Consider the following 23756-nt stretch of genomic DNA (forward strand, 5'->3'; position numbering starts at 1 on the left):
GGGTTGTGGGAGGTTGTGGGAGGGTTCTGGGGGCGTTGTGGGAGGGTTCTGGGAAGTTGTGTGTGGGGGGGGGGGGGTGTACGGCATAGATTGAAGAGACTTCAAAGGAGCCTTCGTGATGGTTCACCCCCACCTTTTCTCAGATAACTAATGCATGCAGCCCAGAGACGCAGGTTTAACTCTGAGTCTTTTAAGAACCAATCCCCTGCCTCCACCTGCAGTTCATTAGATGGTCTGAGGGAGGGGGAGAGGGGGAGAGAGAGGGGGGAGAGAGGGGGGAGAGAGGGGACAGAGAGGGGGGAGAGAGGGGAGAGAAAGGGTGGAGAGAGGGGAGAGAGAGGGGAGAGAAAGGGTGGAGAGAGGGGAGAGAGAGGGGGGAGAGAGAGGGGGGAGAGAAGGGAGAGAAAGGGGAGAGAGAGAGGGGGGAGAGAGGGGGGAGAGAGAGGGGAGAGAGAGGGGAAAAGCAGGAGAGACAAGAAAGAGGGCAGAGGAGAGAAAGAGAGACAGAGGGGATAAAGATTTTCACAGAAACTTTTGCCCAACTTTAGTTATTCTTTTATAACCGCAGCGAGATCAGTCGAGGTGAGTAAATCAACTGTGTGTGGTGTGTATGGGTGTGGTGTGTATGGATGTGTGTGAACATTTGTGTGTGTGTATTCGTTACGTGTTTGGGGAGGGGGTGTGAGAGAGGATGTGTGTGTGAGGTGTGTGAATGTGTGTGGTGTGTGTGTGTGAGAATGTGTGTGTGTGTGTGTGTGTGGCGTGTGTGTATAAATGTCATGCTGAAAGGTTACAGGCGCTGTGCGATCGTGAAACAAGAACATAAGGCTACCTCCAGTGAAGCGAAGCATCTATCAAACACCTGATTACAACTCAGACTGCAGGCCCAGTGCGTGTGTGTGCATGTGTGTGTGTGTGTGAGAGACTGTCCTTGTTCCCAAAATGCCCGCTTCTCAACAAGGATTCTCACCTCAGTATTCTGTCCCAGTTTTTTTTTTGGTGGGCGGAGATGGGAGAGCTCGCTGTGTCTGGGACCAGGGGGGGTCCTGGGAAGGGGGCTAGGGGGGGGCGTGAAAACGAGATGTCTGGGACCAGGGGGGGTCCTGTCCTGGGGGCGGGGGGACAGGGCAGGATGAAAGAGCTAGATGTGTCTGGGACTAGGTGGGAGTCCCGGGAAGAAAGGGTGTGTGTGTGTGGGGGGTGGGTCTGGGAGGATGCGAGAGGGTGACAGAGCTCGATGTGTCTGGTACGTTTGTCTTCATCACCCTCGCCCCCGCTGTCGATGCTGTAAGTCAGAGATGATTGGAATGTAAATGACTCATTATTCCTGACAGGGTGGAAACGGCGGGAAACTCATCAAATGGAAACTTTAGGAAGCGACAACGAGAGCAGAGCAGCCCCCTGCGGTGACGAGGAGCACAGCTATCAATCATCTTCAATACACACACACACATACACACACACAAGTATACTTGCATACACAAACACACACATATACACACACAAACACAAAATATACAGAGGAACACACACAGGTAGATATACACAGGCACACGTATACGCACACACAAATGCACCTATACAAACACACACACGTGCCCACGCAAACAGGTACACACACATACACAAACACACACAGGCACACACATGTCTACATATACATACACCTATGTAGACATGCAGTCACACACAAATAAGATACACAAACACACACACACGTCTACATACATACACACACACAGACACACACAGAGCTTCCAAAAGACTCTGTTTAGAATTGTAGATGCCTAGATATTGAATGACTCACCCACTCCAAGCCCTTGATACTAAAAGTGTGTGTGCTGTTTCTCTATATCTATGTATCTCACTCTAAATCACACACGCACACACGCACACACATTCTGATGAGGGGTAATATGGAGAGGAAGAGGGTTGTTTTTCAGTCAATTTAGAGATAGTGCTTGAAACATCATCGCAACTGTCAATCAGACACATACACACACACACAGACACACCACATACAGACACCCGCACACATAAATCAGTGTGTCCAATGTGGAGGAACAGAGAGCTGGTGCTGAGCATGAGGACAGCAGATAACCTTGTAAATAAACACCTCCTAATCCCCCCACAATGCTCTTCTTCTTCCTGTCAGAAACCAGAGAGATGCTTTATGATGGGAAGGAGAGTCTAGGGCACAAACACACACACACACGCACATACTCTTCTCTCTATCTCACACACACACACGCATAAACAGACACACACACACTTCACGGCAGTGCAGTATTGATGAGAGGGAACGTCAACGCTGCGGGATGGATGTCTGTCACACAGGGGTTTACGGCTGGACCAGAAAGGGCAAACGGGCAAACAGACGAGGCGACAGATCATCACGCCTCGTTCTGATGCCCTTTCACTTCCCCTCCCTCCCTCCCTCCCTCCTCAGAGTCACTCTGTCCTGCCCATCTCAGGTGATCCCCTTCCCATCCTCCGCCCACGTCTTTCTAGCGCTTTCTGCGGCTATACACATCGCCCCCCCCCACCCGTGCTCTTTTTCCCCCATTCCTCCGCCTTTCACCCGTGGTCTGTTGTCACATAAGATGATGGATGGGAAGGAGGGAGGAGAGAGAGAGATTTCTTCTTCCAAACTTCTGGTTGTCCTTCTGTACTTCCCATGAGCTTCCCTTTGATGATCACACTCTCACTCTCACTCTCACTCTCACTCTCACTCTCACTCTCACTCTCACTCTCTCTCTCTCTCTCTCTCTCTCTCTCTCTCTCTCTCCTCTCTCTCTCTCCTCTCTCTCCTCTCTCTCTCTCTCTCCTCTCTCCTCTCACTCTCACTCTCACTCTCACTCTCACTCTCACTCTCACTCTCACTCTCACTCTCTCTCTCTCTCTCTCTCACTCTCTCTCTCTCTCTCTCTCTCTCTCTCTCTCTCATCTCTCTCTCTCTCTCTCTCTCTCTCTCTCTCTTCCCGAGCACCCCTCCACCCCCTGCGTTCCTTCCCTGTCTTCCTGCTCTCTTCCTCTCATAGAGGGGAGGCAACCTGGGGGTTTGACATCAGAGGAAAGATAAGGATGTGTGTTGTGTGAGTGTATATGTGTGTGTGTGTGTCTCCAGACAGATGCAATGCAAATAATTACAGATGAGTGGAGAGAGAGAGAGAGAGAGAGAAGAGAGAGGAGAGAGAGAGAGAGAGAGAGAGAGAGAGAGGATGCAGGGTGGAGACCTGGCAATGGTAACTTCAGCTGAACCATCTGGAGATCACATTTCCCAAAGGACACACATGCACCTTTACCTGGGACATATGTCAGTTCTCCCAACACCATCAAATATGGATGACTTTCCAAATGAGGAGTGATAAACGTCAACATTTCCAGGGTGTTTACAGCAGATGTGAAAGTCCTACACTTCAAAACCTTTCCACAACTGCCAAACTCACAAATCCTCAACTGTCAAATAGCCGAAGAACAACATATTTAAAGAAAAAAAATACTAAAGTGCAGAAAGCTATCAACCCACAGCCTGAATATTTGAACAAAACCACTCCAAAAAGTTTTCGAGAATACCTAAAAGGATTTGAACACAGGTATGGTAGAAGTTAAACCATAAAAGCACCCAGTATTGAAAACAACATCCCCAAGAATGTCCAAAAAAACCTCAGAAAACTGAGATGAAACAACTCAAAACTTCAAGTTAAGTATTAACTATGAAGTGAAACTACATCAACAAAGTCCTTGGTGATATCTTTCTGATCTCAGTTTACATCTGCTCCAATTGGCTGATGTACATGTGCTGTATGAAAGTACTTTCACCTGTACACACTGAAACACACTACGAGTGTGTGTGTGTACGTGTGTGTGTGTGTGTTTTGTGCATGTGAGTGCATATGTGTGTGTGCCTGTGCGTGTGTGTGTGCATGGATATGTGTGTGTGTGTGTGTGTGTGTAGCTGCCTGATCAAGTACACAGCTGTGAGCATGGTGGTGGAGCTGGCTAGGGTAACCACAGACCGTACCTTTGCTCCAGAGTGTGCTGAGGAACCCTGGATCAATCGGCTGGTTCAGGAGGATCAGACATATCCTCTGTGTGCCTGAGGGAGGAGAAGGGGGGGAGAGGAGGGAGAGAGAGAGAGAGAGAGAGAGAGAGAGAGAGAGAGGAGAGAGAGAGAGAGAGAGAGAGAGAGAGAGGAGGGAGAGAGAGAGAGAGAGAGAGGAGGGAGAGAGAGGCGAGGAAGAGATAAGAGCGTCGGATAGAGGGGGGGGGGCAGAGAAAAGGGAGACCGGGGGAGGAAGAGAGGGAGAGAAGGAGAGAATGCTTGAACTGTTGTTTGTGTTTTTGAAACCCAAACAACAGTTCAAGGATAGTCCAGCTACCTTCACGATGCAAAAACAGGAAGTAGGTAACTAACTAAGATGACGATGGCTTTGCTCATTCTCATTCGGAGGACAGAGATTAAAGCAGAACTGGGCTGTCCTAAACAACACATAAAAACTATTTTCAAAAAAAGCCTAACCATTAATAGATTAACCTTACCCATCCAAATCAATATACAATTAAGACATAGTATGCATTTAGAAAGCACAAACCAGAATCCAGAATTACACAGCTCACAGTTAAACAGTGGTTAGTGTCAAGGAACTCTTATTACAGTTGTTCTCCATTGCTTTGGCTCAATTCTTGAAACATAAATTACATTCTCAAAGCTAAGTGCATTTGGCAAAATATTCATGGTTCAGCACAACTACACAGATCACCTTCAAAAGGTTGTATCTCATCCAAAACAGTTAACTCATGCTTCAAAACCAAATCATTTTATCATATAAATAGTCAGTGCCTAGCCTGACATTGTCATTCACATAATTCTAGTCAGAATGAGTCTGATACTGCTCCATTGGGCTGTGATTATGGGGCGTCTTTCAACCAAACCCTGAAAAAATGCCTCTTTGCTCAATTGGATAGACCTACAACCAATCAGAGCAAGCATGTTAACTTTGACCAAATCCCGTAGGAAGGCAAAAACATATTATCGATCGACAAATACCTTGATCGCGTTTCTCTGTTCCTCTTTCAAAATGAATGTGCTGTCGATGTCTTCTAAAACAGACTCGATGGCACAATCTACACATCTCCGCTCTCCAGCGGCAGCCATGTTTGTTGAAAACAAATTCAACCCAAGCGCTCTTTGCTGACGTGGTTGAATATGTTACTGCTGATCATCTGTCCATCATCGTATAAAGCCCCACCCTGACAATTTGATTGGTACAAACAGCTCTTGTTCGGGCAGAGTTTTCCCCCAACGGAGCACTGCCAGACCGAAATTCCCGATCAAAAATGTTTGTGGGGAGGAGGGCCTCAACACCATGGCCACCAACAAAACTCAGCAAAACTTGTTCTTGCTCCGGCTTGATCCAGCTTATGGATATTTGGCAGCGTTGCCACAACGGACCAAATGGCTTTGCTCGCATCTTTCTCCGCCGCCATTACGGAACTACAACACAAACTAGCGCACAACATCGACGTCATCGTTCTCAGCCACAACCTCTGTTCGCTGATTGGCCGGTAGAAAATTAACCTGAGACACGTGACTTCCGTACCTCACGGCCAGACCTAGTACAGAAGCAAAATGAAAATTGAGTGGAAGTACGTGGGAGGGCAGAGCCAGGCTAGCTAGTCTGTGCCCCCAAAATGAAAAGTTCTTTCTCGATTGCTGTGGCTCATCTCTTTCTCGAAAAAAGGACTTTCTCAAAGCTTTAAATACAGAATACAAAATAACCTAGATGGTTCAGCAAAACACCATGGCACACCTGCAAAAGGTTATCTCTCTCCCAAAATAGACAACTCAGTTCAATCAGTCAAAATGTAAACCTTTTCTCATACAAATAGTCAGTGCCCCCAAAATGAAAAGTCCCTTTGGCATTGAGTACTGCAGGTCAAAATGTTTAGATGTTTTGTCAGTATGGCAGTGGACCTTAGAAATATCCATCATGTGCACTGTGCTACAGTTACTGTAGTAGATGTTTTCTTTCCAGAATACTTTGTGTCTTCAATCTACCCAGATGCTCCCATGTTACCCCGCTCCTCATCTCTCACTGGCTTCCCACCACGGCCTGTATCAGATTCAAGACCCTGGTACTGACCTTCCGAGCGGCGAACGGGACTGCAAACGACTACATCAAGTCCCTCCTCCAGCCCTACACCCCCACCCTCCACCTACGGTCTTCTTCTGACAACCGTCTGGTGGTCCCACCTCTCAAGAGCGCCCGCTCCCAACCCAAGCTCTTCTCCTGTCTGGTCCCCCCAATGGTGGAATCACCTCCCCACCTCCATCAGACAAGAATCGTTGTGCATGCCGTAACCAGCCCCTACACTGATCTGCTGTGACATCATCACAAGCAGCATCCATTGCCAGGAACAGGGACCTCTGGTTTTGATCTCAACGCTAATAGACCCTCCATGCAGAAAAAAAACTCCCGGATAGGATTGAGGAATGGGGAGTCAGGTGACAAGAGCACCATCAGCATTCTTGGATCGGAAGTGAACCCTGATGAGTGGGCGACGGTGGAAGCTTACATTGTCCCACACAATGACAAATGTAGGCAAGTGAGGCCCCACCAAACCCCTCTCATGTAGAGGGATAAGATCAGAGTGCAGGCAGTCCAAGAACACCAGGAGCTTCTGGGCATTGTATGGGCCAAGACTGGGAATGTGCGTGACGACACCATTCTTTGACAGCATGGCAGCACACAGGTGATGTTGCCCCCGAGCTGGCCTGGGACCAGCTCTATATATTTGATGGAAGCATTTATACTCCTGGAGCGCTCCTGTTAGCTAACTAAACTTACATTTACATTAATGCATTTAGCAGACGCTTTTATCCAAAGCGACTTCCAAGAGAAACTTACTGTGTGATTGATGATGGGATGTGTCCCCTTGTTTAGCAAAGTTCTAGTTGCACCTGACAATGACTGGAAGCAGATTATCCAAGAGATCCATATTACAGTATATACCAGTATGTTTTTCAGGGTATTATGTGCCTGAAAGATTTTGACAGTGGAGTGAACTATTAAGCAGGTGATGATGTACAAGGAAATTATGCTAATATGTTTTGCAGAGAATAACCACTTGACTGAGAAGCAACATATTCAATTGGTAATTGGCCTAACTGAAGGCAACTGTACTTAACCATTTGCAAAGATGTGCTAAATCATTTGAAATGTGTAATTGCACTTGTCATTTACAAGGATGTACTAATACAATTGCAATTTGATTAAAGGAATGAGAAATTCCAATCTATTGTGAACAAGTGCCCAGTGGTTTGGAGGTTTGAACATTTTGTTTTGAGAATGTCATTTCTATTTCATGAAATGAGCCAAAGCAATGAAACTGTAACATAGTGCAACATTAACATCATCTCCATTTTGAATCTCAATTCAGCTATGGTTCAACTAAAATACTGCGTTTTACACTGAATAATACTGGTGCTTAGCATTCTTGGTCAATAGATAAGAAAGCCCCCGTAAACTAACTTTAGGTTTTTCTTATTGCCCTGGGGGATGGGTAAGCATTTGTTACTGACTAAGAAAGACTGCAAGATGGTGGGGGTTTGTTTGTTGCAAAGAGATACTGTTTGGCAAGGGCTAGATGGAGACGCGAGGTCTGGTGACCATTTCCTTGACACCTATGTGAAGGAGCTTTTTCGGCATCAGGACCAGAGATTAAGCTGTCATGTTTTAATCAGGGTTGAGGTCGTAAACACGCACACACATATGCACGCGCGCGAGTACTATGTAGGGAGACAGCCAATGAAAGTAAAGCCATGTGACAGTTACATGCCTGTGTATGATCCAATGACTGTTTAGCGCGGTGTTGCTAAAACAGTTAGCCAGCACAACATGCTAGCAGACAAACTTTGTATTAAGATCCGATTTGGGCTCCTTGCCGGCAAGCATTTAACTATTGCACTTTCTTTGAATCTGACGAATCTGTGCATTACTTGATAAAGAAATTATCCTAACAATTACATCCACACCCCCCAATATAAATGGGCTGAATACAAAAAGGACCTGTTAATCCCCATGAACTACATGACAAACACCTCAGTAATACAGACAATTATTATTCACGGAATTAAGCACTGTGATCACCCCTCTAAATATGGCATTTTAGCAAGTGAATGTGAAATGACTTATTATTAGCCAGCGTGTATGTGTGTGTACTAAAAGGCTTTGGCTCAGGGAGTTCAGGCACATCTTTTTATGAGAATTCTACAGGAAAAACACCAAACCGAGATGGGAAACTTTGTTGGTGCTATAAACTAGTCATTATCTCGGCACCTGAGGAGAACAGATCAAAACAGACACCCCAACAGGAACACCTCAGGCCTTTTAGAGGAACAACAGTCCTTAGCTATATGGATATATAGCTGGTGTAAAAGGCGTTCAACGTGTCTTCATAGGAGAAATACTGTGTCAGTCAGGACTCAAACTAACGTCGAGATACAGTTTAGCCCCGTCAGGGATCTAAGAACCATAATATAGTCAGGCTCACACAAACGAGCACACGTGCACACAGAAGCCGTGTGACACGCCCCCACATGCGCCTGTTGACGCAGACAAACTGTTTTTCAAAACTGTTTAAGGTGACTTCTCCAAGTGTCGAGGGCGGGGATGGAAGACAGGATTTGTCAGCTCTGTCTCCTAATTGGTTACAGTTGTAGAGAAAAGAACTCACTCACAGGCCTCCTGTGGAGCACACACACACCTACACACACACACACACACACACTGTCTGGCTTAACCTTGAAAAGGTTTGAAAAGCAAACTTGGGTAATTGTTTTCCACTTGAAACTATCCAAGAGAGCACAGGAAGGTACAGGCAGCATCGTTCATCTCATCAGTGGATTCTTGGCTAACCCCAGACACTAACAAAACACACTAACTGGAACACAGAGAAGAAAGGAGAGAACACAAGGGAGCGCCACATGTGTGTGCCTGTGTGTATTTATGTCTGTCTATGTGTGTGTGTGTGTGTGTGTGTGTGTGTCTTTGTGCATGCATATGTGCACACGTGTGTGCATTGTGTGTGTGTGCGTGTGTGTTGTTACCTGAAGGTAGAAGGCAGTCTAAAGGCGTGAACTCTTCATCCATGACGAATTAGAGATCTCTCACACAGGAGCAGATGCTGTCACTCAGGGCTATACTCACCTTCACACACACACACACACACACACAGTCAGTACCATACAATACACAGCTGACTAGAGTAGTTCTAAGAATTACAGAAAAATCAAGCTTCTATTAAATATTAACAACTCATATATGATGGGTTGATGGGTTGTTTATAAACAACCACCCATAACTTTGCTCTGTCCTTACTGAGGGTGATATTTAAGCCTATAATAACCTTTCATTAACCTTGAGCAGTGTGCACGCTTCCTCGCAGATTACCATCCAGACACCAGAGTTTGTGTACCTCGCAGAGAAAAACTAGCTGTAGCCTAATGGAAATAGCAAGTGTAGGTGATCACCATAGTCACAGTAATGTGTATCTATTGTGGAACTATGGTTTAAATATTGTGGAATTTATGGTTTATCCATTCAGCGCTGTTTCCCAACATTCCACAGACCAAAAAAACTATGACCTTTGACGCTGTACAGATATAACCCAACACGCTAATATAACTCGACACGCTAATAACTCCCCATTGTAGCTACTAAACTATTCAAGTAGTGACAATTCTTTCGGTACACCATCCCTCAGTAGATAGTCACATTAGACTGACGGTCCGATCCCTCCTTATCCAATGGGCTTTATTTGATCACCAAAATAGTTGTCAGAAAACCTCGGGCTATCTCTTGGACTATCTCTTGGTGAACTCAGGCTGACTTAACTCGGGGACTAAAGTCAGACAAATAGGAGAGCTGACACAATCAAACCACATATGAGATACGCTCGGTTTTGAATACATCGGGTTTATATTCCCTACTGTAAACGGGTACTCTGTTAACACATTGAATAAACAGCCAATGCATACTCACTAAATAAACAGACATCGAGCATGAGTTCCCGGTGAGAATTGTAAACAGTTAACGACAGTGCAAGCACATGACTGGAGAGAAAAGAGTGTGTTGCTCGACGGAAAGCTTCCGTGGTTTTCGTTATGGGGACATCTAGAGGATGAACTTGGAACTTCGACAGTGAGTAGAGCTCGGAAATGAAACACAATTGAACAGATTATTTAGAAAATGTCTCCTGAAACAGACTTCTGAAAATTATATATTTTCCACTCGTTTTAATATTGAAATTGTGTTTCAAAAAAATATTCCAAGAATGCCAATGCACAAATATGGATTGGAAGGTCTGGAGGGCTGTGAGGTCTAGGAGGGCTGGAGGTCTAGGAGGAAGGCCTGGGAGGTCTGGAGGGCTGGTGGTCTGGAGGTCTAGGACGGCTGGTGGTCTGGGAGGGCTGGTGGTCTGGAGGTCTAGGACGGCTGGTGGTCTGGGGGGCTGGTGGTCTGGAGGGCTGGAAGGGCTGGAGGGCTGGAGGGCTGGGAGGTCTGGAGGGCTGGTGGTCTGGGGGGGCTGGTGGTCTGGAGGTCTAGGAGGGTTGGTGGTCTGGAGGGCTGGTGGTCTGGAGGTCTAGGAGGGCTGGTGGTCTGGGAGGGCTGGTGGTCTGGAAGTCTAGGAGGGCTGGTGGTCTGGGAGGGCTGGTGGTCTGGAGGTCTAGGAGGGTTGGTGGTCTGGAGGGCTGGTGGTCTGGAGGTCTAGGAGGGCTGGTGGTCTGGGAGGGCTGGTGGTCTGGAGGTCTAGGAGGGCTGGTGGTCTGGAGGGCTGGAGGGCTGGGAGGTCTGGAGGGCTGGTGGTCTGGAGGTCTCTGGAGGGCTGGAAGGTCTGGAGGGCTGGAGGGCTGGTGGTCTAGGAGGGTTGGTGGTCTGGAGGGCTGGTGGTCTGGAGGTCTAGGAGGGCTGGTGGTCTGGGAGGGCTGGTGGTCTGGAGGTCTAGGAGGGCTGGTGGTCCGGGAGGGCTGGTGGTCTGGAGGTCTAGGAGGGTTGGTGGTCTGGAGGGCTGGTGGTCTGGAGGTCTAGGAGGGCTGGTGGTCTGGGAGGGCTGGTGGTCTGGAGGTCTAGGAGGGCTGGTGGTCTGGAGGTCTAGGAGGGCTGGTGGTCTGGGAGGGCTGGTGGTCTGGAGGTCTAGGAGGGCTGGTGGTCTGGGAGGGCTGGTGGTCTGGAGGTCTAGGAGGGCTGGTGGTCTGGAGGTCTAGGAGGGCTGGTGGTCTGGAGGTCTAGGAGGGTTGGTGGTCTGGGAGGGCTGGTGGTCTGGGAGGGCTGGTGGTCTGGAGGTCTAGGAGGGCTGGTGGTCTGGAGGTCTAGGAGGGTTGGTGGTCTGGGAGGGCTGGTGGTCTGGGAGGGCTGGTGGTCTGGGAGGGCTGGTGGTCTGGAGGTCTAGGAGGGCTGGTGGTCTGGGAGGGCTGGTGGTCTGGAGGTCTAGGAGGGCTGGTGGTCTGGAGGTCTAGGAGGGCTGGTGGTCTGGAGGTCTAGGAGGGTTGGTGGTCTAGAGGGTTGGTGGTCTTGAGGTCTAGGAGGGCTGGTGGTCTGGAGGGCTGGTGGTCTGGAGGTCTAGAAGGGTTGGTGGTCTAGAGGGCTGGTGGTCTGGAGGTCTAGTAGGGCTGGTGGTCTGGAGGGCTGGTGGTTTGGAGGTCTAGGACGGCTGGAGGTCTGGAGGGCTGGTGGTCTGGGAGGGCTGGTGGTCTGGAGGTCTAGGAGGGCTGGTGGTCTGGAGGTCTAGGAGGGTTGGTGGTCTGGGAGGGCTGGTGGTCTGGGAGGGCTGGTGGTCTGGAGGTCTAGGAGGGCTGGTGGTCTGGGAGGGCTGGTGGTCTGGAGGTCTAGGAGGGCTGGTGGTCTGGAGGTCTAGGAGGGCTGGTGGTCTGGAGGTCTAGGAGGGTTGGTGGTCTAGAGGGTTGGTGGTCTGGAGGTCTAGGAGGGCTGGTGGTCTGGAGGGCTGGTGGTCTGGAGGTCTAGAAGGGTTGGTGGTCTAGAGGGCTGGTGGTCTGGAGGTCTAGGAGGGCTGGTGGTCTGGAGGGCTGGTGGTTTGGAGGTCTAGGACGGCTGGAGGTCTGGAGGGCTGGTGGTCTGGAGGTCTAGGAGGACTGGGAGGTCTGGACCTACATTAGAATCCCAAATCTCCCATTTCCTTCTCCGTTGATCCACTAATAACCATTGGATGTTGTTCTTCAGACAGCAGCAACAGCAGTTTAAGTGAAAGCCAAATCACTCTCAAGGTGAATCCACTCCTGGGGCTCGTTAAGACAAACGCAGTCTCATCAATCAGAGCTTGTCAGAGCTCAGCAGCCAAGCGAAATTTGTGGGGGAAGACCACACACCACACACACACACACACACACACACACACATGCACACATACGCAGACACACACAGCTCAAACGCATGAGAAGTCGTTCCTTCTCTGGGCCTGCATTATAAATACAACTATGAATAAATTCTGGCCTGAGTGCATTCTTCATTGGTTGGGATTTCTTTAGCGAGGTCACGCCGCCTGCATGTTTGATCAAGTCTGTGCAAGGAGGAGGTCCTGGACCTCTCTCTCTCTCTCTCTCACACACACGTACACATTCTCTCTCTCCGTCTTGCTGTCTGAGTATTCCTCCTTTTGTTTCGATTTCCCCTCCTGTCTCTCTCTCTCTTTATCTCTCTCTCTCTCTCTATCTCTGTGTCTCTCTCTGTGTCTCTCTATAAGTGTCTCTCTCTATGTGTCTCTGGTACTTTTTTCTGCACGTGTGTATGTTTGCTTGTTGGTGTGTGTGCCAATGCTTGATACTTCACTCCATCACCTCTCTCTATCCCTAGCCTTTTGCACCCCCCCCCCCCCCCCCCCCTTCGCCCTTCAGATAAAACTAAAAGCAAATGTGTCCGTTTGTCCAATGCAACGTTTTCAATCATCAGATAACCAAAACATTACCTTCACCGAACCCCCTGGCAGCTGTCTCTCTCTCTCTCTCTCTCTCTCTCTCGCCTTTTTCTCTCTCTCTTCATCCCTGCCCCATCCATTCTGTCCCTTTTCCGCCTTTTCCATTTCCCTCTCGCTCCCTCGTGAACACCTGTTTAGCTCAGTTTTTTCTCTTTCTCTTTGGCTCTCTGTCTTTCTCTTTCTACATCTGGCTTCCTCTTTTTCACACCTCCTCCCCGTCTTTCTCTCTCTCCCTCTCTCTTACCCGCTTTCCACCAAAGTGAACCGGGAGCTAGTTCGGAGCTGGTGCTAGAGCCAGTTCGGAGCTGGTTCAAGAACGGAGCTTACTAAGAACCGGTTTGCTTTTCCACGGGCGAGAGCCACCACAGAGCCACGTCATTACGTCACTGTATACGTCTCATATTTCCCAGCAATGCTAGTGCGGTAGCGCCAAACACAAACACAACATCAACAATGGCGGACATTTCGTTGGAGTCGTAGTAAGTCGGAGCAAATTTACAAACGAGCAGTTTCATCAATAAAATAAGCACATTTTCAGCAACTACACTGCCCCACTTCTCGATACATTTTCATTCAGATTCTGATTTACAAGTACCGTTTAGGTGAAATATGAATTGTAAAAAGTTAGAGCAATGGCGGCCAAAGCGTTTTGTTGGTCACGATAACCCCGCCCCAAGCGGTTCTTCATTGGTTCGTAAACTAGACCAGCTCCGAAGTGGTGCTCGTTACGAACCACGTACGAACCACTTTTCCGGTTCCCAGTCTGTCGAAAGAGAAAGAACTGGTTCGCGATTAGGCACCGGCTCCGAACCGGCACCCAAAATGCGTTGGTGGAAAAGGGGTACCAGTCCTTCTCTCTTCCGCTCTCTCTCCGTCCCTCTCGTTCTCTCTCTGTCTCTCGCTCTTGCTCTCTCTCTCTGTGTCGCTCTCTTTCTCTCTCTGTCTTCCTCTCTTCTCCTGTCTTTCTCTCTCTCTCTTCCGCTCTCCGTCTCTCTCTCTTCCTGTCTCTTTCCGCCCTCTTCTCTCACCACCCCTCTCTCTCTCTCTTCCTCTTGTCTTCCTGTCTTCTTCTCCCCCGGCCTCTCTTCTTCTCTTCGGGAGGCCAGGCAGACAGAGCCGCAGGAGTGAACCCTAGCCGGAGTGTGTGACGCTCTCGTCGTTTCCCCCCCGCGGGGCCACCATTTACAATCCCCCCCTTTTCCATTTTCTCTCTCCTCTCTTTCCTTATCGTGGCCGTTTAGGACATAAAAGAGTGAATTTGCTCCCTTTTTTGGCGACGAAGAATGGAGTGATCCAATCTCAGGAGAGGCGTGTGCGACTGGGTGAGTGTCTGTTCTGTCTGCGCGGACGCCTCTGCCCGTGTGTGTGTGTGAACGTGTGTGTGTGTGTGCTTGGGTGCGCTGTGATATTGTTCCCCTTGTTTGGCTTTGTGATCACACAACAGCCTGCTCGGCTCGTCCTTTAAGCTAGACGTACACAGAGAGAGAGAGGGGTGGGGGGGGGGGGGGGGGGGGGAGAGAGGGGGGGAGACATCACCGTAAGAGAGAAAGAGGGATTGCAAAGGAGAGAGGGAGTGACAGAGAAAAGGAGAGCAGAAGGGAAGGAGGGGAAGAGAGGGAGAGAGACAGAAAGAAAGCGAGGAACCTGAAGAAGTAAGTTAAGAGGGTAGATAGAAGAAGACAAAAGAGGGAGACAGAGCAAAAGAGAGAGGTTGATTGAGAGAGAGTATCATCTTTTGGCAATTGATGTCATCTTTTATGATCAAATTACATTATTATATATTGTTTCAAAGTGATTCGAAGTTGTCTTCCAGCACAATCCGGGTGCAGTTTTTCCTTAATTGGTCTAAAAAGACCAAATTAAAGTCCAAATGGGTCTCATCTCAGCATGTCTAAATCCTTAAACTAATTTCTTCTTTTTATTCAACGCTATTGGAATTCTCCTCTCTCTGGGCCTCATGTACGTACATTTGCAAACGTAGTGCTATTTGCGCCATATGGTCAACCCGCAGATTGCGCACGCTGTGAAACTTTGAACGCTGTGAACAGTTTACGTCGTATTTACAAAACATGCAAGTCATCGGGTAATCAGCGCCTTTCTCCGCGCACTATAGCCTACCGTACATTGCCAGCATTTACTGTAAATGCGCAATTGAATGGGCTTCCTGCTTTCTTTCTATCATGGATCAGCCACCAAAGTCGAAACAGCGATGACTGTTTGAAATGATCCAGATGCCAATATTTGTAATGTAGCGAGGAGTTTACATAACAACTGCTGGAATGGAATTTGAACGCTGAGTCGGAGATTCGAGGATTTTGGATTCGAGGATTCTGGATTTCTTCCAGTAGGCTAACTGTAATATTTCATGGCTGCTTAATCTGTAATGTGTAATGATTTCGTGTTCACTCAACTCAAAAAGTGTGATCCTTGTGGCAAAAATCCTTTGGCCTTTGTCTTCGTCTTGCTCAGGTTACGACTGCCATTTCACCAGGAGGCATATGCGCATCCTGGGTTACGACTGCTTTGACGTAAAAAGCGTAGAATTTTCACTGCAAAACAGAGGTGCGTTTTCACAGGCGGTTTTGGTACATACCACGGAATACATAATTAGGCCTCTATCTCTCTGTATGTGTCCTCTGGAGTCCTACTATCTCCTTGTGAACTTCCTGAGCTACATTTTGTTACTGCCAGATTGTAGCAAATGTGTGTTTGTTTGAGTGTGTGTGTGTTTGACTGTGTGTGTTTGTATGAGTGTGTGTGTGTGTTTGACTGTGTGTTGGAGGGTGTGAGGCTGGGCTAGGCAATAGAGATATTGAATAAAAAATAGAAAACCGAGGAAGGTTCACAGGGTGAATTCCGCACATCATGAAGGTATTGGATTTTTCTGCTGAGTGAGAGCATAAGGACTAAGTGTGTTGTGTGTGTGTGTGTGTGTGTGTGTGTGTGTGTGTGGGGGGGGGGGTATACGTGTGAGAGTGTGTGGGTGTGTGTGCAGTGGCGTGTTCAGGGAGTGGCCTAGGGTGGCACGGGCCACCCCTGAAATCTGATTGGCCACCCCAATATCTTAAAATATGATTGGCTATATGCCCAGTCAGAGGCGGGCCACCCCTTGTGCCACCCCTATCAAAAATGTCTTGACACGCCCCTGTGTGTGTGTGTGGGGGGGGGGGGGTATATGTGTGAGAGTGTGTGGGTGTGTGTGTGGGGGGGGGTATACGTGTGAGAGGGTGTGTGGGGGGGGGGGAGTGTGTGTGTGTCAGAGTGTCTGTGTGTGTATCAATGTTGATACACTCAAGCCCTACACTTTTCCCAGTGAGTCCTGTAGGTATTTGTTATTTTCTAATCAGGTGCACCTAATTATAAAAATAAGCCAATCATTTGCTGTACTGGAGTGTAGACCTACAGGAAAGTATCTCTCCAGGAGCAGGGTTAGAGTGTAGACCTACAAGAATGTATCTCTCCAGGAGCAGGGTTAGAGTGTAGACCTACAAGAAGGTATCTCTCCAGGAGCAGGGTTGGAGTGTAGACCTACAAGAAGGTATCTCTCCAGGAGCAGGGTTGGAGTGTAGACCTACAGGAAGGTATCTCTCCAGGAGCAGGGTTGGAGTGTAGACCTACAAGAAGGTATCTCTTCAGGAGCAGGGTTGGAGTGTAGACCTACAGGAAGGTATCTCTCCAGGAGCAGGGTTGGAGGGAGGGTGATCACACCATCACCCCATGTTCAACAGTCATTATAGCATCAGCATGTTATTAACCTTGCTATGCAGTCATGTTATTACAGTAATACCATGCCATGTAACCCCATATTATTCAGTAATGTCATTACTCTGACCCCTATGTATGTGAGTGAGAGAGACAGAAAGTGTGCGTGTGAGAGAGTGTGTGTGCTTGCGTGTATGCTTGCGTGTACACAGGTGTGTACATGTGTGTGCGCATGCATGCGTGTGTCTAAGTGCAGAAGGTCCCCCATGTTGTTCTTTATTCCCCCTCGAGGGCACATTCCTTCAGACACAAACATTGCACTGGGAAACGATTTGTGCATATTTACCCTGTGATCAAGTAGAAACAGAATATGCATGTGCGGCATCAAACACGCAATACAAATCAACTCAATGAAAGAGCTAAGAGACAGATGCATCTGCACTACAAAAAGCAAACTAATCACTCATGAAATATTCTCTCTGTGCCCTTATTGTGTCTCTCTGTGTGTCATTGCGTGTGTGCGTGCCATTGTGTGTGTGTGTGTGTGTGTGTGTATGTGAGTAAAAAGGCCACAACAGAATACCAAACCGTGCCCCCAAACTCTCCCAAACACAAACAGCGTCAATATTTCATTGTTGTAGTGAGTTATTATTGTTAGACGGTGTTATCCTACATCATAACAAAGAGCTTTGCTGTGATTTCGCAATGATCAGGCAACATCACCTTATAAGTTCTTAGAGCATGTTTGTGTGGGTGTATGTGTGTGTGTGCGTGTGTGTGTGTATGTGTGTGAGGGAGAGAGCGAGAGAGAGAGAGAGAGAGAGAGAGAGAGAGAGAGAGAGAGAGGAAGACAGTGTGTGTGTTAGTCGGTGAGTGTGTGAATGTGCGTGTATGTGTGTGTGTGTGTATGTGTGAGAGAGAGAGAGAGAGAGAGAGAGAGAGAGAGAGAGAGAGAGAGAGAGAGAGAGAGAGAGAGAGAGAGAGAGAGAGAGAGAGGAAGACAGTGTGTGTTAGTCGGTGAGTGTGTGAATGTGTGTGTGTTCCACTCTGCAGCCTTTCAGATCTGCTGCCTGTGTGTATGGCTGAGTGAGCAGGAGGAGATGACACAGCACAGTCTCCCATCTCCTGGGGTACTGGAGACTTTTTATTGGACAACACATCATGCCAACACACACACACACACACGCAAGCATGCACACACACACTCTGTGTCTCTGTCTCCTTTCTCTCTCTCTCTCTCTCTCTCTCTCTCTCTCTCTCTCTCTCTCTCTCTCTCTCTCTATATATATATATATATATATATATATATATATATATATATATACATATATCTCTCTCTCTCTCTCTCTCTCTCTCTCTATCTCTCTCTGTCTCTCTCTCTCTGTCTCTCTCTATCTCTCTCTCTCTCTGTCTCTCTCTCTATCTCTCTCTCTCTCTCTCACACACACACACACACATGTACACGTTCTCTCTCTGTCTGTCTCCCTCCGTCTGTCTCTCCTGTCTCTTTCTGTCTCCCTCTCTTTCCTTCTCTGTGTCAGTCGGGCTGTCTGTTCTGACAGACAGACAGACAGACAGACAGAGAGAGAGAGAGAGAGATAGAACAACCTCGCTCTGGGGTGGAAGTCAGTATTCTCTCACCAAATCCATTTCTGCTCTAAGACGTGAGGACAACCATCGGCTGAGTAGATGTGTGAGGTCCGACACGGAGCGTTCTGCGAGCTGCCCTCCCATCTGGTCAATAAAGATTATAGAGGCAGGCTGGAGTGAAACCGACCTCGCTTCCACTGCACATTCAAACTGGCCACACACTCTTCTTCTCCCTGCATGCAGCCACTGTGTAGCAGCCAGAAAGGTTCATTAGCCCGGGGTGGAAAATAACAGTGTTCTATCATCATATACACGCACACCTATAGACACACACACAGGCTCACATGCACCCGCCCACGCACACGTCACATGCACGGGCCAACGAGGCCAGCGAAACTTCTGTTGTGTGTTCTATAATAATGGGGGTTGGTGGGACTGGTCCCTGGTGATGGTGTTCTGTCATAAGGAACCATATGTTGATGCATTACACCTGTTACAGCGCTGCAGCAATGTTGGTTTACTGTACTTCATCATACATCTCAAAGCACCTTGTTTGTGCTTTGGTGGAATTAGGGTTGTGGTCATTTGAATTTCCTTTCTCTTTCTCTTTCCTTTCTCTCTTCTCTTTTCAAAACCCATAAGTACCCACGTGAAACGCTAGGCGCAACTAAACACGGCGGCGAGCGCGATTGCGTTTCTTCTTTTGTCGCCAGGCGTTCATCCAAACAACGTCACAATCAACGCCCCATGGGTCCTGATCACATGCACCGAGTGTGCACCAATTTCCGCCTCCAGCCGATTACGGTTCTCGAGATAATCGCACCACAACAGACCGACCGACCGACAGGCAGAGAATCCTGCCCTTGTCGTTAGATACGAGAGAAAAAGAGAGGAGGATGGAGAGGGAGAGGGAAGGAGAGAAAGGGAAGAGGACAAGGGACAGCAGTAGAGTTCTGCACGTTCTCAACACTTCCAAACCTTCTTTCCTTAGACCCCCCTGGTCCAGGAGATTCTCTGCTCAGATAACACGTATTGTGTGCGTGTGTTTGTGTGTTACTCTACATGTGTGTGTGTGTGTGTGTTTGTGTGTGAGTGTGACCGACTATGAAGAGCACATTGTATGAAATAGCTGTGTTTATAAAGTTGGAAGCTGAGGAATTGGTGATTATCCAGAACAACGCCAAAAAATAATGACTCACAATTCTTTGACGTTAGCTTTGTACTCAGGCACGACAGCAGTTCTTGTGACTCCACACGGTTGTCTCGCTCCGAACTCCACTGTCGAGTGTGCTGCTGCATTTCCATCCCTAGGGAATCCATAGGAGCACAATCAAACCCTACGAAGATTCAATCAACGGCTGGTTCTGTGCCTGCAATCCCAGTCGGCTGGATATCGTGGCATACGTCCTGCTGAAGACCAATTAGAGGTTTCTACTTCTGACACATAGGTGACCCACCAGCAGGGGGCACTGCAGTAGAGGTGGCAATCTGCCCCCCAGGACCGGATGGCGTTCATCAGACTGAGGCTATGCAGATCCCGGTGAAGTCAGCTCGCCTGCTCTCCCCTCTCCCTCTCCAGACCTCGAGTCCCGCGACGCCCCCGCAGGCTCCCCGCTCGCTCCACTCGTTAATGAGGCCTTCTGTGGGAATATCTCCCCGTGAGCCGGCGTCAAGTAGATTCTGAAGGGTTTGAATGTTGTCTGGTTCCCTCCCTCCTCCCTCCCTCCCTCCCTGCCCCCCCTCCCTCCCTCCCTCCCTCCCTCCCTCCCTCCCTCCCTCCCTCCCCCCCCCCCCCTCTCCAGCCTGCTAGCCGCAGGTGAGACTCTCCAGGTGGTCCTGAGACAAAAAGATCCATCGGTCTGCTGACCCCGCTCTGTCTGCCCCCCAGCTAATCCCTGGGAGCTCTGAGACATGGTGGAGGGGCGGGTGTGTTAGGGTTTCTACTCTGAGACATGGTGGAGTGGCGGGTGTGTTAGGTTTCCACTTTGAGACATGGTGGAGGGGTGGGTATCGTAGGTTTTTATTGAGAAAACGTGGGGAAGGGGTGGTGTTCACAGACATAGTGTGTTGACAGACCTTGGGGTGATGAGTGAGCCAGCTATCCATATCTATCTGCTAACTTATACTTGGCCTTAACGAAATCACTCATTAAAATGCAGTGTCCTTGCCATACTGAATACATACAGGTAGACATACTGAAGACATACGCAGACACACACACACATTCAACCTTTCACACATGAAGCGAAGCAAACGAATGAAGCTTTGTTGAGTAACCCCTGTCTCTCTCTCTCTCCCAATCTCTCTCTCTACTCCCCCCTCTATCTTTCTCTTCCTATTTTTCTGTCACTTTCTCTCTCCTTTTACTGTTTCTTTTGCTTCTCTATCAATTTTAATCTTTCCCTTTCTTCCTTTCTCCCTCCCTCTCACTCTCTCTCTCCATTTCTCCCTCCCTCTATTTCTCTCCATCTTTCTCTCCCATCCTCTCTCCCCCATCTCTCTTTCACTCCCTCTCTCTCTATCTCTCTCACCAGCCTCTCCACTTCCCCTCTCTCTCTCTCCTTCCATCTCCATCTCTCTACCCAGGCTGTTAACAGGAATGTGTTAGGGTAGTGGGCGTTCCTATTCGGAACGGCATTTGCTACATGAAGTCTTGATAACAGTGATTTAGAAGGTTGCAATGTTGTTCCATTTAGAAGGAAATTACCGAAAACGACTTTCATTTTCTGTGCCTTTTTCAAAAGGCCAAAGGTAGAAGGTCAGTGCAGCAGGAAGGAAACTCTTGATTTGATCATTGTGAGTGCTTTTATGTTACAGTAACAAGGAAGCACATTGTCTACCCCAACAACTACAATATGATTATATATTAGAAAGATTATTCGGTGCACCAGGGGCGATTCTAGTATCAGACCTTTAGGGGTGCTCAGGCCCCAATGACAATGTGACGTGAATACAGTAGGGCTGTCCCCGACTAAGATTTTCTTTGGTCGACCAAACCTCGACAAGCACTTCCAAAAATCGACGAATCGAAATTTGAAACGTTTTTCTATATTTGTTTCGTGCCGTGTGCAAAAAACTGACAAAACAAAGCACAGATTAACGAAAGGGAAAACAATAACACTGTGTTCTTTTAAATAGAGCAAAGAGCATATCGACTGGAAAATCGACTAGTCGACTGAGTGGGGACAGCCCTAGAATACGGTGCCTTGCAAATGTGCTAAACCCCCTTGCTAATATAAATCCCTAATTTCAGTGGATAACAATTAATACATTTATGTATTATCATTAGTGCTGTCAGTTTAACGCGTTATTAACGGCGTTAACGCAAACCCAAATTAACGGCGTAAATTTTTTTATCGCGCGATTAACGCTCTTTTTGGCCTAGCAAACTTTTTAGTTTTTTTCACATGCTGTTGCAACAATTACCGACGTTAGAAAGACTACAACACCACACCGGATCTAGCTAGACCGGAAATAAAACAACAGGCACGCCACACACACACTTGTTTGGCTTGCGAGCCGGCTTAAGAGTAGTAGCAGAGCCCGTTTACGGATATTAGACATTCTCTGGTAGTAGGCTAACGTTGCGTTTTGAGTGGATGGCGAGCGCGAGACGCCAAAATGGATGCCAGTGGAATTGGAATTAAAATAAACTATACTATAAAATATAAAATAAAATATAAGTTGAAGTAATTTACAATAAAAGAATACAAATATTGCAAAAAATACAAATGCAATGCAAAAAGCAGTGTGTTTTAAGGACATTGAGTCATGAAGTCAGTGTGAACCCTTGGCCTTGTTGAAAAGGCCAACAGCGGTAGGGAAGGGTGGTATTGGTCCTGATGGACTGCAGGTCCTGATGGACCGCAGCCTTCTGCCGGAGGGGAGTGACTGAAACAGGGAGTGACCAGGGTGGGAGGAGTCAGCACAATCTTCCTTGCTCTCCTCAGGGTCCTCGAGGTGTGCAGGTCCTCGAGGGTAGGCAGATTGCAGTCTTAACCTAAGCCACTAACCTTCTCAGCAGTGCGGATGATACGCTGCAAGTCATACATTTATCTAGAATGTATCTATAATTATAATAATAATAATTATTATTATTATAATGCCATATATGTATAAATGTGCTAAAGCATGTTATTACCTGTAACTGATATTCAACAACCTAGGTATATATACTGTGTGTATGTACTAATAAATACCATGTTTGTGTTGCTTGGTCCTTGTGACTGTTTTTTAAAGTGATTGTCCTGTCAGCATGCAAACTGTTGCTACTCTGTTCAACAAACAGGATCAAACCTGCTTTCTGTGCTGTCTGCTATGTCCACCTGATCACATTATTCACAACAATATACAAGCTGTTGAAATGGAGGGCAACACGTCTCACACACACATCTGTGCAAGCCCCCACACACACACACACACTTACTGTCCGCACACACACAGACACGGACACGCATGCATGTGTGCATGCGTCTGCACACACACACACACACACACCACACACACACACACACACTCACAGAAACACACACATTTATATGCGTCTGCACACACACACGCCCACACACACTCACAGAAACACACACATACAGTGCCCTCCAAAAGTATTGGAACAGTGAGGCGAATTCCTTTATTTTTGCTGTAGACTGAAAACATTTGGGCTTGACATCAAATAATGAACGTGAGACCAGAGATCAACGTTTCAGCTTTTATTTCCAGGTATTTACATCAGGATCTGATGCACAACTAAGAAAATATCACATTTTGTTTGAATCCACCCATTTGTCATGTGAGCAAAAGTATTGGAACAGATATACTTAAAACATATTTAAGTGAATAAGACTTAATATTTAGTTGCAAATCCTTTGCTTTCAATAACTGCAGCAAGTCTGTGACCCATTGACGTCACCAAACTTTTGCATTCTTCCTTTTTGATGCTTTCCCAGGCTTTCACTGCAGCCTCTTTCAGTTGTTGTTTGTTTTGTGGGGTTCCTCCCTTCAGTCTCCTCTTAAGCAGGTAAAATGCATGCTCTATAGGGTTTAAGTCTGGAGATTGACTTGGCCAGTCTAATACCTTCCATTTCTTGCCCCTGATGAACTCCTTTGTTGTTTTGGCAGTGTGTTTTGGGTCGTTATCTTGCTGCATGATGAAGGCTCTGCCAATCAGTTTGGTTGCATCTTTCCTTAAATTGGCAGACAAAATGTTTCTGTAGACTTCCGAGTTCATTTTGCTGCTGCCATCATGTGTTACATCCTCAATGAAGATTAATGAGCCCGTCCTAGAAGAAGCCATGCAAGCCCAAGCCATGACATTACCTCCACCGTGTTTCACAGATGAGCTTGTGTGTTTGGGATCATGAGCAGTTCCTTTCTTTCTCCAAACTTTAGCCTTTCCATCACTTTGGTAAAAGTTAATCTTTGTCTCATCAGTCCATAAAACTTTGTCCCAGAATTTTTGAGGTTCATCTCTG

General features: G+C 47.6%; 1 protein-coding gene across 2 annotated transcripts in view; it reads right to left on the reverse strand.

The window, feature by feature from the left end:
* tpk1 (thiamin pyrophosphokinase 1) overlaps positions 1-10374 on the reverse strand; it is a 40570-nt gene extending 30196 nt beyond the window's left edge. The window contains exons 1-3 of one of the 2 annotated variants that reach the window (XM_047014509.1): positions 10047-10374; positions 9113-9212; positions 4025-4099 (exon numbers count right to left, since the gene is read on the reverse strand). In XM_047014509.1, coding sequence (XP_046870465.1) covers positions 4025-4099; positions 9113-9155 — 118 coding nt within the window. In that variant the 5' untranslated portion in view covers positions 9156-9212; positions 10047-10374. The other variant, XM_047014510.1, reaches the window with a different exon arrangement.
* Between the last annotated feature and the right edge of the window lie 13382 nt (positions 10375-23756).

This window comes from Hypomesus transpacificus, unplaced genomic scaffold (assembly GCF_021917145.1).
Source record: "Hypomesus transpacificus isolate Combined female unplaced genomic scaffold, fHypTra1 scaffold_254, whole genome shotgun sequence".
Taxonomy (NCBI): Eukaryota; Metazoa; Chordata; class Actinopteri; order Osmeriformes; family Osmeridae; genus Hypomesus; species Hypomesus transpacificus.